At 42.2% G+C, this 12,607-nt stretch overlaps 1 protein-coding gene across 4 annotated transcripts in view; it reads right to left on the bottom strand.

Annotated features, from left to right (window-relative positions):
• AAMDC (adipogenesis associated Mth938 domain containing) overlaps positions 1 to 12,607 on the bottom strand; it is a 51,503-nt gene that overhangs the window by 23,041 nt on the left and 15,855 nt on the right. For 2 of the 4 annotated variants that reach the window (XM_025357628.1, XM_025357627.1), the window contains exon 2: positions 7,783 to 7,932. In XM_025357628.1, coding sequence (XP_025213413.1) covers positions 7,783 to 7,914 — 132 coding nt within the window. In that variant the 5' untranslated portion in view covers positions 7,915 to 7,932. Of the gene's footprint in view, positions 1 to 7,782; positions 7,933 to 9,187; positions 9,274 to 9,351; positions 9,388 to 12,607 lie in introns of those variants that run through there. The other 2 variants (XM_025357630.1, XM_025357626.1) reach the window with 2 other exon arrangements.

Genomic DNA, 12,607 nt, shown 5'->3' with positions numbered 1-12,607 from the left:
AATCCCAGCACTTTGAGAGGCTGAGATGGGCAGATCACCTGAGGTCAGGAGTTTGAGACAAGCCTGGCCAACATGGTGAAAGCCATCTCTACTAAAAATACAAAAGAAATTAGCCGGGAGTGGTGACGCACGCCAGTAATCCCAGCTACTCAGGAGGCTGAGGCAAGAGAATCGCTTGAACTTGGGAGACAGAGGTTGCAACGAGCCAAAGTCACGCCACTGCATTCCAGCCTGGGCAACAGAGCAAGACTCTGTCTCAAAAAAAATAGTAAAAATAAAAATAAAAAATAAAAAATTAGCCAGGTATGGAGGCAATTGCCTGTAGCCCCAGCTACTTGGGAGGTTGAGATGGGAGGAGCGCTTGAGCCTGGGAGATCAAGGCTACAGTGAACAATAATGGTGCCGTTGCACTCTAGCCTGGGGGACCGAGTGAGACCTCATCTTTTAAAAAAAAAAAAAAGAGGCCGGGCGCGGTGGCTCAACCCTGTAATCCCAGCACTTTGGGAGGCCGAGACGGGTGGATCACGAGGTCAGGAGATCAAGACCATCCTGGCTAACCCGGTGAAACCCCGTCTCTAGTAAACAATACAAAAAAATAGCCGGGCGAGGTGGCGAGCGTCTGTAGTCCCAGCTACTGGGGAGGCTGAGGCAGGAGAATGGCGTAAACCCGGGAGGCGGAGCTTGCAGTGAGCCGAGATCCGGCCACTGCACTCCAGGCTGGGCGACAGAGCGAGACTCCCTCTCAAAAAAAAAAAAAAAAAAAAAGGAGGACCACTTCAGGCCAGGAGTTTGAGACCAGCCTAAGCAAAATAGACAGACTCTGTCTCTACAAAAAATAAAAATAAATTAGCCAGGCATTGTGGGACATGCTTCTACTTCTAGCTCGTTGGGATGATAAGAGCAGGCTGGAGGATCGCTTGAATCTAAGAGGTTGAGGTTGCAGTGAGCTATGATTACAACTCTGCACTCCAGCTTGGGAGACAGTGTTGTGGATATAAGAAGAAACAATATGTAGTAGAAAGAAACAGGAAAGAAAGTTACAGGCCGGGCGCGGTGGCTCAAGCTTGTAATTCCAGCACTTTGGGAGGCCGAGATGGGTGGATCACGAGGTCAGGAGATCGAGACCATCCTGGCTAACACGGTGAAACCCCGTCTCTACTAAAAAAAAATACAAAAAGCTAGCCGGGCGAGGTGGCGGGCGCCTGTACTCCTAGCTACTCGGGAGGCTGAGGCAGGAGAATGGCGTGAACCCGGGAGGCGGAGCTTGCAGTGAGCTGAGACCTGGCCACTGCACTCCAGCACTCCAGCCTGGGCGATAGAGCGAGACTTCGTCTCAAAAAAAAAAAAAAAAAGAAAGTTACAGTCTGACCTGAGCTTACTGTTTGCTTTCACACGTTTCTAGCTCTGTGCCTACACAAGTTATATAACTTCTCTGTGCTTAAGTTTCTATAAAGAATGAGGTTGGCCAGATGCGGTGGCTCACACTTGTAACCCCAGCACTTTGGGATGTCGAGGCAGGCGGATCATCTGAGGTCAGGCGTTTGAGACCAGCCTGGCCAGCATGGTGAAACCCCATCTCTACTGAAAATACAAAAAAAATTAGCCAGGCATGATGGTGGGCACCTGTAATCCCAGCTACTTGGGAGGCTGAGATAGGAGAATCACTTGAACCTGGGAGGCGGAGGTTGCAGTGAGCCGAGATCGTGCCCTGCACTCCAGCCTGGGTGACAGAGCAAGACTGGGTCTCAAGAAAAAAAAAAAAGAATAAAGATTAACTCATATGGTCTCATGTGGGAAAAATAGAAATATACAGTGCTAAAGCCATTTCTGAAGGGAAACGAATCTCTCAAGTGTGGAACCCATATAAGTTTGTGCTCCAGTATAACTTAAACCACAGTCTGCATAACCTTTGTCAGACACATCAACTGTCCCACATAAGTACCTTTGATGGTTAATTTTATGTGCCAGCTCAACTGGACAACAGACTGCCCAAATTAAATATTATTTCTGGGTGTGTCTGTGAGAATGTCTATGGAGGAGATTAGTATTTGAATTGGTGGACTCGGTAGACTACCCTCCCCAGTATTGGTAGGCATCATCCAATCCATTGAGGGCCTGAAAAGAACAGAAGGCAGAGGAAGGAGAATTTGCCTCTTTTTTTCTGCCTCACCACTTTAACTGGGACATCTCATCTCAATTTCTTCTGCTCTTGGACTGGGATTTAAACCTTCAGCTCCCGGGGTTTTTAGGACTTCAGACTTGCAGACAGCAGATCATGGACAAGTCAATTTCTCATAGTAAACCTTATTTTACATATATGTATCTCCTCCTAGTTCTGTTTTTCTGGAGAGCCCTGACTAATACACTAGCTACAGTGGTTCTGACTTATTCACTGAATACAATATAAACTCAGTTCTGCATATATAGATGCTCTATTAACCACACCACCACCTATTCTTCCCATTCTCCAACTTCACTCCGATGGAGCCATTTGGTTCAAGTAGGCTACATGATTTAAGGCTTCTTATTCCTCAGTTTTCTTTCATTCTGTCCCTTCTATATCTCCATGCCCTTCTATTCTTTTTACCAATCTAGGTATATTCCATCCATTATGATCTAGGTTAGTAACTAACAAACCAAACTGGGTGTCACGATCATCAATGAGTGCATGCAGTTCAAAACCAAGGCATACACAAAGAGTATGTGTTAGGGCTCTCTTTCTATGTGGGGCCTAACTTTGTAGGCATAACTGTTTACAATGAAGAACAATGTGATAGACTATACAACCTACAAAGTTTCCTTAAACAAAATGCCAGATAAAAATAAACATCCTCTGAAATATGTAACTGAGCTTGCAGAAAGGAAAGGGAAATTCCCAGAGGCCAAAGTGAAGGGGGAGTTGGAAATCAAAATGGTGAACTGATATTAAAGTTACCCTGAGGCACTGCCATTCTCAGAGTCTTCCATTTTACACACATTCTGAGACGCAAAAATTCCACCCCTTGGCAAATGAAAAAGAGGAGGAAAGCTTTCTGCTCAGTCGTGGCGCTAGAGGGGAAAAATGTCTTCCCTGATAATTTATAACCACAAACCTGCTCACACGTCAGTTTGGGGCTCAAATTTACACTATCAGCCTAGTTTTGGAAGCCGTCAAAAGAATTAAAAGTGGTCCTGGCGCGGTGGCTCACGCCTGTAATCCCAGCACTTTGGGTGGCTGAGGTGGGCGGATCACAAGGTCAGGAGATCGAGACCTGGCTAACACAGTGAAACCCTGTCTCTACTAAAAATACAAAAACAATTAGCTGGATATGGTGGTGGGCGCCTGTAGTCCCAGCTACTCAGGAGACTGAGGCAGGAGAATGGCGTGAACCTGGAAGGTGGAGCTTGCAGTGAGCAGAGATCGCATCACTGCACTCCAGCCTGGGCGACAGAGCGAGACTCTGTCTCAAAAAAAAAAAAAAAAAAAAGTAAAAGTGATCCCAGATTGAGAGTAACACAGGATACAGAAAAGAAGCAAATATGAATCTTCCTTTATGGGACAGATCTCAAATGGCATAGTCTGATTATTCAGGATTCCTACAAATAAAGTTCTAAAAAAAAATTGTCAACTTAGAATACAAGACAAATTAGAATTAAAAAACGAAGACTTTTTCAGACAAATAAAAACTGGGAGAGATCACCAAGAAATCCTTATTGAAAGAACTTCTAAAGGATACTAATTTCTTTTTTTTAAGACGGAGTTTCACTCTTGTTGCCCAGGATGGAGTGCAATGGCGCGATCTTGGCTCGCTGCAACCTCAACCTCCTGGGTTCAAGCGATTCTCCAGCTACTCCCAAGTAGCTGGGATTACAGGCATGTGCCACCACACCTGGCTAATTTTGCATTGTTAGTAGAGACGGGGTTTCTCCATGTTGGTCAGGTTGGTCTCAAACTCCCGACCTCAGGTGATCTGCCCACCTCGGCCTCCCAAAGTTGAGGAGACAACGGGGTTTCACCATGTTGGCCAGGATGGTATCAATCTCCTGGCCTAAAATGAGCTACCCGCCTTGTCCTCCCAAAGTACTGTGATCATAGGCATGAACTACCATGCCCAGCTGGATACTGATTTTTCTAAAAGAAGAAATTGACCTCAAAAGATCTAAATTACAAAAAGGAATAATAAGAAAGGCAACTGGTAGACACATGGGTAAATCTAAACACCTGATTCCAGCAATGTAAAGAAATCTCAGTCAAATCATTAGCTCATCACTAAGGTAAATGAGCCACAAACAAAGAATACAGACTTTACAGACTTTACAGAACCACACAGGAACAAACAACTGCAAAAAATAGCAACGACAAACCCTCAGAATCAGAAAGGGGAGTTGATTTCCAGTGTTGCCACATTATATTATATAAATGTCCAGTTCTCAACAAAAAAATTGAGAAATATAAACAAAACAACAAAGAAAGACATAAAGAAAGAAAAAGAAAGGCAGGTCCATATGGGGATTGGGGGAAGCAGACAGTAGAAACTATCCCAGAGGAAGCCCCAACACTGGACTTACAGAGAAAGACTCTAAATCAGTGATTTTAAATATGTAATATGAGCTAAAGGAAACACTGTTCAAAAGAACTAAAGGAAAGTATAACAATATCTTACCAAATAAAAAATATCAATAAAGAAATATAAATTGTTAAAAACAACCAAACAGAAATTCTGGGCCAGGTGTGGTGGCTCACGCCTATAAACCCAGCACTTTGGGAGGCTGAAGTGGGTGGATCATTTGAGGTCAGGAATTTGAGACCAGCCTGGCCAACATGGTAAAACTCTGTCTCTACTAAATATACAGAAAGAGCTGGGCATGGTGGAGTGCACCTGTAATCCCAGCTACACAGGAGGCTAAGGCAGGGCGGAGGTTGCAGTGAGACGAAATTGTGCCACGGCACTCCAGCTGTGGTGACAGAGCAATAGTCTATCCCCCGCCAAAAAAAAACAAAAGAAAAAGAAATTCTGGAGTTAGAAAGTATAATGATGGAAATAAAAATGTCACTACAGAGGCTCAATAGCAGATAAGAATCAACAAAATTGAAAATAGGTCAATTGAAATTATCCAATCTAAGACAAAGAAAAGAAAAAAAAATGAAGACAAAGAATACAGACTCGGAGACCTGTAGGACACCCTAATGCCTACCAATATATTCATAATGGGAGTCACAAGAAAAGGGAGATAGGAGTAGAAAGAATACTTGAAGAAATAATGGCTCTAAACTCCCCCAAATTTGATTTAAAAAAAAAAAATCTACATCTTCATGAAGCTCAATAAATTCCAAGTAGGACAAACTCAAAGATAATTCATACCTAGACATATCACAGTTAAATTACTATGACGTGTTTTGAAAGCAGTTAGAAAGAAGCAACTCAACAAGTCCAAGGGAGCTCTAATAATGCTAATGGTTGATTTATCATTAGAAACCAATGAAGCCAAAAGGTGGTGGGATGGCATATTGAAAAGAAAAAGACTATTGATCAAGAAATCTATATCCAACAAACTATTCTTCAAAAACGAAGGATCTACTTCCATCATTACATCATGATGAGCTCCACTGACTCACTCCTATGTGAAAATTATTAATAATAACAACAAAGAAAAACTCAAACCAAGAACTCACCAAAACAACAACAACAAAACCCCTAAAGCCTCTGGAAATGGTCCTAAGAGCAAATACCCAATGAATAAACGTGTATTCAAGAAAATTTGGCTGGGCATGACGGCTCATGCCTGTAATCTCAGCATTTTGGGAGGCCAAGGTGGGAGGATTTCTTGGGGTCAGGAGTTCAAGACCAGCCTGGGCAATGTAGTAAGACCTCATCTCTATAAAAACTAAAATAATAAGCCAGGTGTGACTGCATGCCTGTGGTCCTTGCTACTCAGGTGGCTGAGGGAGGAAGATCCTTTTCACCCAGGTGGTGTAGACTGCAGTGAGCCATGATCTCACCACTGCACTCTAGCCTAGATGACAGAGGGAGACTGTCTCCAAAAAAAAAAAAGAAAGAAAAAAAAAAAAAAAAAAAAAAAACTGTAAAAAAAAAAAAAATTGCTGCAATGGACTTAATACGATTGTCCCTTAAAAATGTATACATTGAAACTCTAATCCCAATGTGATATTATTTAGAGGTGGGACCTACAGGAGGTAACTGGGTCCTAAGGGTGGAGCCGTCATGAATGAGATGAGTGCCCTTATAAGAAGCTCAAAAGCTAGCTACCTCTCTTTCCACCACGTAAGGACACAAAGAGAAGTTGGCTGTCTACAAACTGGAAGAGGGCTGATATGGTTTAGCTGTGTCCCCACCCAAATCTCATCTTGAATTGTAACTCCCACAATTCCTGCATGTTGTGGGAGGAACTCAGTGGGAGGTGATTGAATTATGGGAGTGGGTCTTTCCTGTGCTGCTCTCGTGATAGTGAATGAGTCTCATGAGATCTAATGGTTTTAAAAACGAAGAGTTTCTCTGCACAAGCTCTCTTTGCCTGCCACCAACCATGTAAGATGTGACTTGCTCCTCCTTGCCTTCTGCCATGATTGTAAGTCCTCCCCAGTCTTGTGGAACTGTAAGTCCATTAAACCTCTTTTTCTCCCCAGTCTCGGTTATGTCTTTATCAGCAGTGTGAAAACAAACTAATGCAAGGACCAGAACCTGACCATGCTGGCATCCTAATCTCACACTTTCAGTCTCCAGAACTGTGAGAAATAAATGTTTATTGTTTAAGGTACTCAGTCTATGACAATTTTTTTACAGAAGCCAGAACTCATTGAGATATTTGGTAAGACAAGTAAGAATCTGTGCACATGTACAGTGGAGGCATCAAGATAAATGCCTCCCTGCCCCATCCCCATTGTGAGGCAGAGACTACTCTCCAGACTGCTGTAGCCAAGAACACAAGACCCTTTCTCCCTTCAGCATCTAGCTGGAAGGCTTCCTTCCCAGGAGGAGCAGGACTTTAGTGCCTCTCATCCTGCCCCCATCTTTCTGTTGTTGAGGCTACATCCCATGTGAGTGGGGTCAAAAGGTAGAGGCTCCCTTGTTTTGCCCAACTTATACTCATGGAAAGGAGGCTCTACCTTGGGCATGGCACACTGGGAATCCTTGAGGAAATGTAGGGAAAGGCAAATCAAAACCACAATGAGAACAATACTTCACACCTAATAGGATGGTTCTAATAAAAACAAAACAATGAAAAGAACAATGTGTTGAGGAGGAATGTGGAAAAACTGGAACCTTCCTATATTCCTAGTGGAGATGTAAAAATGGTGCAGGTGCCTTGGAAGATAGTCTGGCAGTACCTCAAAAGGTTAAACACTATATAACCCAGAAATCCACTCCTAGGAACACACCTAAGATATCTGAATGATGTCATTTATAGAAAACATCCAGAATAGGCATATCTATAACAACAGAAAGTAGATTAATCATTGCTAGGGGGTTGGGGTGGTAGTGAATGGGCACTGACTGGTAGTGGTTATGTGGTTCCTTTCTGAGGTGATAAATATATTCTGGAACTAACAGTGGTAACTGTTGTACAAGTTTATGAATATAAGTCACTATAATGTCACTACAGGGGCATTGAATGTAAGAAGTCCATTGAATTGCATACTTTAAAAGGGTGAATTTAATGGTATATGAATTACATCTCAAAAAGACACAAGAGAAATAGTTTTCCACTTAGTCATTGCAGCTTAAGAGGTTGGAAATCACTTGGCCAGCCTCATGTAGTGTCAACCAAAGACTAATATCTTACCTCAGTTCCTGTTTCTCTCCAATCCCAAGTCCGACTGCCCCCTGGCCATACTTTGCAGTCCTTATAGGTTGTATTAGAGCCTTTAACTTTCATTTGCCCCCATGATAAGGAAGCAATTTCAGGGGAAGTCATAAGGAACTTCACTGAAATCTGAAATTAAAAGAAAAATATACTAAATCAGTTATAAAGTAAGGCTGAAACAGTTTCAAAATACAGTGATAGTAAGTCCCGACTCTCCATGATTTAAGAAGCATCTTTCCATTCATGTGGTTGTCACTTCTTCTTTAGAGATCTAAAAAGTAACTATTATTCTTGGAATCCTGAATCATCCAACCATAGAAACCAGATACTACAATTACTTATCAGACTCCAGAGGGAATCCTCAGGATATTTTTGAGAGAGAAAATTAAGAGATGAAGATTTACTTCAGCATGATGGAGTGAAGTTGACACATTCTCTTCCCAAGAAGAAACTATAAAGGTAGAAAAAAACTGTCAAAACCAAAAATTTGTCACTCTAGAAATAAAATTAAAGGCATATACCACAATCAGAGAAATGCTTATTCATGAAGATCACTGAATTTCAGGTAAGAACAACAATTTTTTTGTTGTTCTTGCCTGGAACGACTCCCATTCCACCACTCCAGTTCTGTTGTAAGTGAAGTTCAAGTAGGTTGGGGCAGGACATGAAAATGAACAGCCTTGCCGCCATGGCCAAAGCAGGCTTACTTCACTTAGAGCCATTATCAGTTTAAACAGGTGATCTCAGTGGCAAGCAAACATGGATAGAAGGTAGCTCTGCTTGCCTTATGTTGCCTTTTGTTTAGGACAAGCAATGGATTGGCAAACTAGGTGGGATTTAACAGGAATTGCCCAGGGATGACACAGCCCTAGGGGGTTTTATAAGCTCTCTACATATCCCAAGTGGACCAGAGGCTGCAAGGATTTGCATCAAAGACTTGGAAGATAGACCCAAGACACCCAAACATTCTAGGCTGATGGATCCTGACCACATACACAGTGGATAAGCAAGAAGGTTCAAGAGGGCCTTGCAGAATGTAAAAGCCAGTGAAGACATACAACAGCTGGACTTTGCACGCACTCCCCAGTACACACAGTGATCCATTAGTAGAGAGAGAAAGTCTTACTGGCTCATAGTGTTTGAGCCAAATGTTTAATTAATGTTTGGCTGAACACTAAGCTATATACACACCAAGGAGAACCTTGGGAAACCGGGTTTAAGAATAAAATCAAAGAAAAAACCCTAACAGAACAGAGACTTCAGTAGACACATATTGCATGGGAGAATTCATAGATTTAGTTTAGTGCTATGGTTTGCATGTCTGCACCCTTCCAAATTCATGTTTAAATGTAACTGTCATTATAACAACATTAAGAGGTGGGACCTTTAAGAGCTGATTAGACCATGAGGGTTCCGCCCTCATGAATGGATGATGCTGTTATTGCAGGAGTGGTAGGTTCATTATAAAAGAATGAGTATGGCCTTCTCTTTGAGCTTCCACCATGTGATGACTTCCACCATAGGATGATGCAGCAAGAAGACTCTCACCAGATGAGAGCCAATTGATCTTGGACTTCCCAGCCTCCAGAATTGTGAGACAAAAATTTATTTTCATTATAAATTATAAATTACCCAGTTTCAGGTATTCGGTTATAGGAGCACAAAATGGATTAAGACACTTAGTATAGGCAAACAGCTAAACCCACACACACAAACAAAGAACAACTTTCAAGGGGAAAAGTTGTTTCCCCAGGCTGGATGCCTGGATATCCAGACTTTCCTATAATATGTTATCTAAAATGTCACTTTTCAACAACAAATTACCACGCATGCAAATAAACAAAAACTATGACCCACACTCAGTAAACTGAAACTGTTATCTGGGGCTGGGTGTGGTGGCTCATGTCTGTAATCCCAGCACATTGGGAGGCCAAGGTGGGAGGTGGGAGTTTCACTTGAGGCCAGAATTTCAAGACCAGCCTCAGCAACACAGAGATACCCAGTTTCTTTTATGTTTTTATTAGAATTTTATTTTTCTAATAGAAATACATTAAACACTTTTTTTTTTTTTTTTTGAGATGGAGTCTGGCTCTGTTTGCCCAGGCTGGAGTGCAGTGGTGCAATCTTGGCTCACTGCAACTTCCACCTCCGGGGTTCAAGTGATTATCCTGTCTCAGCCTCCCAAGTAGTTGGTATTACAGGCGTGCACTACCATGCCTGGCTAATTTTTGTATTTTTGGTGGAGACAGGGTTTCACTATGTTGGCCAGGCTGGTCTCAGTCTCCTGACCTCAGGTGATCCACCTGCCTTGGCCTCCCAAAGTGCTGGGAATACAGGCGTGAGCCCCTGCGCCCGGCCTAAAGACCCTTTTAAATTCAAAAGGTAGTAAACAGTACAGAGTGAAAGTTTCCTTGCTCCCATGAACCCCAGATACCTAGTTTTCGTGTTTCTTTTCAAAGGTATATTGTGTATTAATCATTCAAATTTCTGGGTGCTGTGTTTGTGTGTGTACTGTCCCCCTCTCCATACTCTAATATTACACAAATGGTAACATGCTATCAACCCTGGTCTTTATTTTGCTTTTTTGCTTTCTGATACCTTGGAAATTGTTATATGTATGTAACATCTTTTTTAAGTTCCAGGATACATGTGTAAGACATGCAGGTTCGTTACATAGGTGCACATGTGCCATGGTGGTTTGCTGCACCTATCAACCCATCACCTAGGTATTAAGCCCCACATGGATTAGCTATTTATCCTGATGCTCTCCCTCCCCATGACCCCCATCAGCAAGCCCCAGTGTGTGTTGTTCCCCTCCCTGTGTCCATGTGCTCTTTGTTCAGCTCCCACTTATAAGTGAGAACACGTGGTGTTCAGTTTTCTGTTCCTGTGTTAGTCTGCTGAGGATAACGGCTTCCAGCTCCATCCGTGTCCCTGCAAAGGACATGATCTCGTTCCCTTTTATGGTTGCATAGTATACCATGGTGTATATGTACCACATTTTCTTTATCCAGTCTATCACTGATGGGCATATGGGTTCATTCCATGTCTTTGCTATTGTAAACAGTGCTGCAATGAATATATGCATGCATTTATCTTCATAACAGAATGATTTATATTCCTCTGGGCATATACCCAGTAATGGGATTGCTGGGTCAAATGGTATTTCTAGTTCTAGGTCTTTGAGGAATCGCCCCACTGTTTTCCAAAAAGGTTGAACTAATTTACATTCCCACCAATAGTGTAAACGCATTCCTATTGGGAGACCCAGTTTCTTTTTTTTTTTTTTGAGACAGAGTCTTGCTCTGTCACCCAGGCTGAAGTGCAGTGGCACGATCTCAGCTCACTGCAAGCTCCACCTCCCGGGTTCATGCCATTCTCCTGCCTCCTAAGCAGCAGAGACTACAGGCACCCGCCATCACGCCCGGCTAATTTTTTGTATTTTTAGTAGAGACGGGGTTTCACTATGTTAGCCAGGATGGTGGAGACCTGGTTTCCACAAAAAAAAAAAAAAAAAAAAAAAAGGCCAGGTGTCCAGGTATGGTGGCTTGCACCTATAGTGCTAGCTACTCAGGAGGCTGAGGCAGGAGGATCACTTGAGCCCATGAGTTTGAGGCTACAGTGAGCAATGATCTTGCCACTATACTCCAGCCTGGGTGACTGAGCAAGACCTTGTCTCCAAAAATTAATTAATTAATTAATTAAAAAATAAACTGAGTAACTGAGTATTCCCAGAAGTCTGACATTTAGCAAAGACTTCAAAGAAAGTATTGTAAGGGAAATAAAGCACAGAGAAATAAACAAAAATATGGTAACAATGACTCAGCAAATACAGAATCTCAATAAGGAAACATTTCAAAAAGGAATAAAATGGAAATTCTAGAACTGGTAAGCACAGTAAGTAAAAGGTACTTGTATCAGTCAGGGTTATCCAGAGAAACAGAAGCAGATGACTATAAATATTGACAGACTTGTTTCAAAAAAGTGGCTCACAAAATTTTGGAAGCTGGCAAGTGTAAAATGTGTAGATAATACTGGTAAGCTGCTCTCTCTTGGGCAAGAGTTCTTACGGTACTGAGGCAGTGTTTCTTCTTCTTCACGGAAACATCAGTTTTGCTTGGACTTTAAACTGACTGGAAGAGGCCAACTCAGTGTATCAAGGATAATCTCATATATACACTAGTCTACTGACTGTAGATGTTAACCATATCTACAAGGTATGTTCACAGCAACACTTAGATTAGTATTTGGTTAAATAACTGCATACTATAACCTTACCACGTTGACACATAAAACTAATAGTCACAGTCTACCTCTTGTCAATTTGGCACCTATATGTATCTCCTTAACCACATTTAATCTCCATATAAAGATGATTAGAAAGTCTTACTTCTGATTAACATTAACAACTAAGAACCCATTTTTGCAAGTTCAACTTATTATTAATATCAAAGAGACAGGGTCTCATTCTTTCATCCAGTCTGGAGTGCAGTAGCGTGATCTTAGCTCACTGCAACCTCAAGCCCCTGGGCTCCAGTGATCTTCCCACCTCAGGCTAGTTCCTAGCTGGAACTAGAGGTATGTGCCACCACGTCCAGCTAATTTTGTAATTTTTATTTTAATTTTTTTTAAGAGCCAGGTTCTCACTATGTTGCCCATGTTGGTCTCCAAATCCTGGGCTCAAGCAATCTATCTTCTCTCCTCAGCCTCCCAAAGTGCTCGGATTACAGGGATGAGCCACTGTGCCCAGCCTCGATTTCTGAATGTCCATGTAAAAAAATAAGTACCAGAGGGCTGGGCGTGG

Source organism: Theropithecus gelada, chromosome 14 (genome assembly GCF_003255815.1).
Source record: "Theropithecus gelada isolate Dixy chromosome 14, Tgel_1.0, whole genome shotgun sequence".
Taxonomy (NCBI): domain Eukaryota; kingdom Metazoa; phylum Chordata; class Mammalia; order Primates; family Cercopithecidae; genus Theropithecus; species Theropithecus gelada.
The sequence above is the reverse complement of the archived record's forward strand: the minus strand, read 5'-3'. Positions and strand labels throughout refer to the sequence as shown.